Genomic DNA, 6,027 nt, shown 5'->3' with positions numbered 1-6,027 from the left:
AGTGAAGACCGAGAGGAGTTGGTCCACAGATATACACTGAGTAAATCAAATATTAACACCTGCTAACACCATGACATAGACTGACCAGGAGAAAGCTATGATCCCTTATTCATGTCACTTGTGTAGATGATTTTTAAGCCTGGAGCCAATTGAGACATGGATTGTGTATGTGTGCCATTCAGAGGATGACTGCCTTTGAACGGGGACTGGTAGTAGGTGCCAGGCGCACCGGTTTATGACAAGAATTACAACGCTACCGGGTTAACAGTTTCCCGTGTGTATCAAGAATGGTCCACCACCCAACTCAATGTGAGGAAGGTGTTGGGTATACTCAGTGTAGAACCCTGGTACATTTAATCTGATATTTTGTCTATGATTAAGACAGGGTGAGTGAGGAGACAGAAGCCTAGAGGTCTAGACGCCGGGTAACACCTGCTCTGGTCTGAACTCCCACCACCTCTGAACTCCAGTCACCCCTACCCCAAAGGTCACTCAGCCCTAACCACCAAGTCAAACAGTGTCTGACATGGAGGGATCAGACACAGAGACTTACTAATGCGCGCACACTCCATTCTGTAGACTGTGTGTCTGACACAGAGTTGAGATCAGGTTTCTTCTCAACATCTCCAGCTGGGATGATGAACCTGACATCCCAACAGACCACGGACACACACACACACACACACACACACACACACACACACACACACACACACACAGGTAGAGAGTGCAGACGGCATTGTGAAGCAGTCTTGTTGCTGGTAGTATTAGATGTGTTGTCCTCCACTGAACCAGAGCAGCACAGAGGACTGATGACATGTCTGAGAGGAAGGGAAGAGAGGAGGATACAAGTGTGAGGAGTGTTCCCTCTCTTCCTTTCCATCTCTCTCTCTGGGTGGGTTTCGCCATCTCTTCGTCTGCCAGGTGCGTTGTCGCCAGGGAGACAAGAGGACTGTGGCACCGTCGCTGAAGAACATTCGTTCTTCTGATGTCACTTACATAGAAATACACAACACAGAGACTACACAATAAGGAGTCTCTTTCACACACACACCCTCTCTTTCACATTTAACATTGAAAGGAGTAATAAGCACACATAATAAGCACACTCTTTCACATTTAATATTGAGAGACACATTCAACGACAACAAGGTAAATTCCGGATTCATTCTTTAATTTCCTCTGATCAGACGTGTGTCAGAAGTGATTGTGACACGGTTGGGATGAAAACAAAACAAGTAGATGCATTACTAACACACTGGAACACACGCAACGCTCAGACACAATGGTGTGTGTGCAGGACAGTGCACAGGGATAGAGGGATACAGTAGGGTGAAGCCTGGTGGAGAGAAGTCATGTGACCATGTAGGTTTATATAGTGGATAGAGGGATACAGTAGGGTGAAGCCTGGTGGAGAGAAGTCATGTGATCATGTAGGTTTATATAGTGGATAGAGGGATACAGTAGGGTGAAGCCTGGTGGAGAGAAGTCATGTGATCATGTAGGTTTATATAGTGGATAGAGGGATACAGTAGGGTGAAGCCTGGAGGATAGAAGTCATGTGATCATGTAGGTTTATATAGTGGATAGAGGGATACAGTAGGGTGAAGCCTGGAGGATAGAAGTCATGTGATCATGTAGGTTTATGATAGAGGGTGTGGTGATGGGGCGGACTAGTGGCTTTGTATAGTGGATAGAGCTGGTACAGTGGGTGGTGGTGGGGTCATGTGACTGGTGGTTTATTAGTGGTAAGAGGGATGAGCTGGTTGGGTGGTGATGGGGGTCATGTGACTGGTGGCTTTGTAAGAGTGGATGAGCTGGTTGGGTGGTGATGGGAAGTCATGTGACTGGTGGTTTTTGTGGATAGAGGGTGAGCTGGTTGGGTGGTGATGGGGAAGGATGTGACCATGTGGTTTTTAGTGGATAGAGGGATGAGCTGGTTGGGTGGTGATGGGTCATGTGATCATGTGGCTTTGTATAGAGGGGTGAGCTGGTTGGGTGGTGATGGGGCGGACTAGTGGCTTTGAAAGAGGGGTGAGCTGGTTGGGTGGTGATGGGGCGGACTGGTGGCTTTGTAAGAGGGGTGAGCTGGTTGGGTGGTGATGGGGTGGACTAGTGGCTTTGTAAGGGGGTGAGCTGGTTGGGTGGTGATGGGGCGGACTGGTGGCTTTGTAAGAGGGGTGAGCTGGTTGGGTGGTGATGGGGCGGATTGGTGGCTTTGTAAGAGGGGTGAGCTGGTTGGGTGGTGATGGGGCGGACTAGTGGCTTTGTAAGAGGGGTGAGCTGGTTGGGTGGTGATGGGGTGGACTAGTGGCTTTGTAAGGGAGGTGAGCTGGTTGGGTGGTGATGGGGCGGACTGGTGGCTTTGTAAGAGGGGTGAGCTGGTTGGGTGGTGATGGGGCGGACTAGTGGCTTTGTACAAGGGGTGAGCTGGTTGGGTGGTGATGGGGCGGACTAGTGGCTTTGTAAGAGGGGTGAGCTGGTTGGGTGGTGATGGGGCGGACTAGTGGCTTTGTAAGAGGGGTGAGCTGGTTGGGTGGTGATGGGGCGGACTAGTGGCTTTGTAAGAGGGGTGAGCTGGTTGGGTGGTGATGGGGCGGACTAGTGGCTTTGTAAGAGGGGTGAGCTGGTTGGGTGGTGATGGGGCGGACTAGTGGCTTTGTAAGGGAGGTGAGCTGGTTGGGTGGTGATGGGGCGGACTGGTGGCTTTGTAAGAGGGGTGAGCTGGTTGGGTGGTGATGGGGCGGACTGGTGGCTTTGTAAGAGGGGTGAGCTGGTTGGGTGGTGATGGGGCGGACTGGTGGCTTTGTAAGAGGGGTGAGCTGGTTGGGTGGTGCGTGTTGGTAATGATAGTGGTTCAGTCCGTGAGGACATCTTCAGCTCTGGGCCTGCATTGGTTCTGGTGGACTCCGCCGAGGCTTAAACTCTCCGTCTCTGCATGTATTCATGCGTCTCCAACATGGCGGACAGTTGCACTTCTCCTACTGCTGCTGCGTGATGGAGCTGCTGCGTGATGGAGCTACTGCGCTGTACTCTTTACGAAGTGCTACCGTTGTCCTCCTCCCTCTTGGTAGTAGAGATAGACATGCAGTTGAGTGGGGTGGGGGAGAAGGGGTGTAGGTACTGTAGGTGGGATCTTACGAAGGAGTAAAGGGTTTGGGGGTCAGTGGGGGTGGGGGGGGGGAGAAGGGTGTTGGGCTAAGGGGTGTCCATCTCTCTCAGGGTTGTCTGGTTGTCTTGTGTTCCTGGTTCTGGTCAGGTTGCCGTTCTGTTTCTACCTCGAGTCGGGGTTGCGATCTCTGGTGCCTCCTCTCCTCTCCACTCATTTGCAGTCGATAAGGGGTTTATAAACCGTAATGCCACAGCACCTCACTCTTAGCCCCCAGTCCTCAACTTGTTCTGGAACAACAGATTAAAAAAAAGAGAGAATGTGAGAGAGGGGAGGAGGGAGGTAGAGAGGGAAGGAGGGGATTTCATATTAGCGATAACTCTTGCCACAAATCCCCAACACATCACCCTCCCTGTCAATCCCCAACACATCCCTCCCTGTCAATCCCCAACACATCACCCTCCCTGTCAATCCCCAACACATCACCCTCCCTGTCAATCCCCAACACATCACCCTCCCTGTCAATCCCCAACACATCACCCTCCCTGTCAATCCCCAACACATCACCCTCCCTGTCAATCCCCAACACATCACCCTCCCTGTCAATCCCCAACACATCACCCTCCCGGTCAATCCCCAACACATCACCCTCCCGGTCAATCCCCATTTGATACAGGCTATAGCACTTGCTGCCTCACAATGAAACATTCCAGGAGAAGTGTGGTGAGAACAATTAGAGGAGATGGGGGGAGAGGAAAACAATGTGGGGGAAGGGAACACAGAAAAGTGGCCCCAAAAATGTTTTACTTAAGAGGGAGAACAAAGGAGAAAAAGCCAAAGCGATTGAATACAGATAGGGGGTGGGGGGAGGGGGGAGAGAGGGAGGGTAAAGGGAGGGGGAGGGGGGGGGGTCAAGGGGAGGGGGAGAGGGGGTCAAGGGGGAGAGGGGGAGGGGGCCCCTGAGGGAGAGGGGTCAATCCCCAACACATGAGGGGGGGTGGGGGGGAGGGGGGAGAGAGAGAGGGAGAGGGGGAGGGAGGGGGGGGAGGGAGAGGGGGAGGGGGAGGGAGAGGGGGGAGAGGGAGGGTCAATGGGGGAGAGGGAGGGGAGAGGGAGGGTCAATCCCCAACACATCACCCTCCCTGGGGGAGGGGAGGGAGGGAGGGAGGGGGAGGGAGGGAGGGGGGAGGGGGAGGGGGAGAGGGAGGGGGAGGGAGGGGGAGGGGGGAGGGGGGAGTAGATTGATCTGTGTTCTAGATTAGATTCATCCATGTCGGTGCCTCCCTATAGCTGTCCAACAGCAACGGATCAATTAATTCTACACACTAGACTACACTCTATACTACCATAGTCATTACAGATGAACCACATTTACTCCCTGACACACTACCATGACACCAGTCATTACAGATGAACCACATTTACTCTGTCCAACATAACTGACTACACTCTATACTACCATGGGGACACCAGTCATTACAGATGAACCAAACATGTTTTACTCTGAGGGAACCAAAGGAGACCACACGATCTGAATACAGATACCATGACACCAGGATGAACCACATTTACTCTGTCCAACCTAACAGACAACACTCTATACTACCATGACACCAGGATGAACCACATTTACTCTGAGACTACACTCTATACTACCATGACACCAGTCATTACAGATGAACCACATTTACTCTGTCCAACCTAACAGACTACACTCTATACTACCATGACACCAGTCATTACAGATGAACCACATTTACTCTGTCCAACCTAACAGACTACACTCTATACTACCATGACACCAGTCATTACAGATGACTCTGTCCAACCTAACAGACTACACTCTATACTACCATGACACCAGTCATTACAGATGAACCACATTTACTCTGTCCAACCTAAAGACTACACTCTATACTACCATGACACCAGTCATTACAGATGAACCACATTTACTCTGTCCAACCTAACAGACTACACTCTATACTACATGACACCAGTCATTACAGATGAACCACATTTACTCTGTCCAACCGAACAGACTACACTCTATACTACCATGACACCAGTCATTACAGATGAACCACATTTACTCTGTCCAACCTAACAGACTACACTCTATACTACCATGACACCAGTCATTACAGATGAACCACATTTACTCTGTCCAACCTAACAGACTACACTCTATACTACCATGACACCAGTCATTACAGATGAACCACATTTACTCTGTCCAACCTAACAGACTACACTCTATACTACCATGACACCAGTCATTACAGATGAACCACATTTACTCTGTCCAACCTAACAGACTACACTCTATACTACCATGACACCAGTCATTACAGATGAACCACATTTACTCTGTCCAACCTAACAGACTACACTCTATACTACCATGACACCAGTCATTACAGATGAACCACATTTACTCTGGGGAACAGACAACACTCTATACTACCATGACACCAGTCATTACAGATGAACCACATTTACTCTGTCCAACCTAACAGACAACACTCTATACTACCATGACACCAGTCATTACAGATGAACCACAGGGACTCTGTCCAACCTAAGGGACTACACTCTATACTACCATGACACCAGTCATTACAGATGAATCCATACTCTGTCCAACCTAACAGACTACCTCTATACTACCATGACACCAGTCATTACAGATGAACCACATTAATTCTGTCCAACCTAACAGACTACACTCTATACTACCATGACACCAGTCATTACAGATGAACCACATTTACTCTGTCCAACCTAACAGACTACACTCTATACTACCATGACACCAGTCATTACAGATGAACCACATTTACTCTGTCCAACCTAACAGACTACACTCTATACTACCATGACACCAGTCATTACAGATGAACCACATTTACTCTGTC

The 6,027-nt window shown here is 49.9% G+C and overlaps 1 protein-coding gene across 2 annotated transcripts in view; it reads right to left on the bottom strand.

Moving 5' to 3' along the window:
• Positions 1–2,128: 2,128 nt before the first annotated feature.
• Positions 2,129–6,027, bottom strand: part of LOC135515625 (MICOS complex subunit MIC19-like) — a 118,104-nt gene continuing 114,205 nt past the window's right edge. For both annotated transcript variants that reach the window (XM_064939252.1, XM_064939253.1), the window contains exon 9: positions 2,129–3,399. In XM_064939252.1, coding sequence (XP_064795324.1) covers positions 3,376–3,399 — 24 coding nt within the window. In that variant the 3' untranslated portion in view covers positions 2,129–3,375. The remainder of the gene's footprint in view (positions 3,400–6,027) is intronic.

Source organism: Oncorhynchus masou, chromosome 27, assembly GCF_036934945.1.
Source record: "Oncorhynchus masou masou isolate Uvic2021 chromosome 27, UVic_Omas_1.1, whole genome shotgun sequence".
NCBI classification, from domain to species: Eukaryota; Metazoa; Chordata; class Actinopteri; order Salmoniformes; family Salmonidae; genus Oncorhynchus; species Oncorhynchus masou.
The sequence above is the reverse complement of the archived record's forward strand: the minus strand, read 5'-3'. Positions and strand labels throughout refer to the sequence as shown.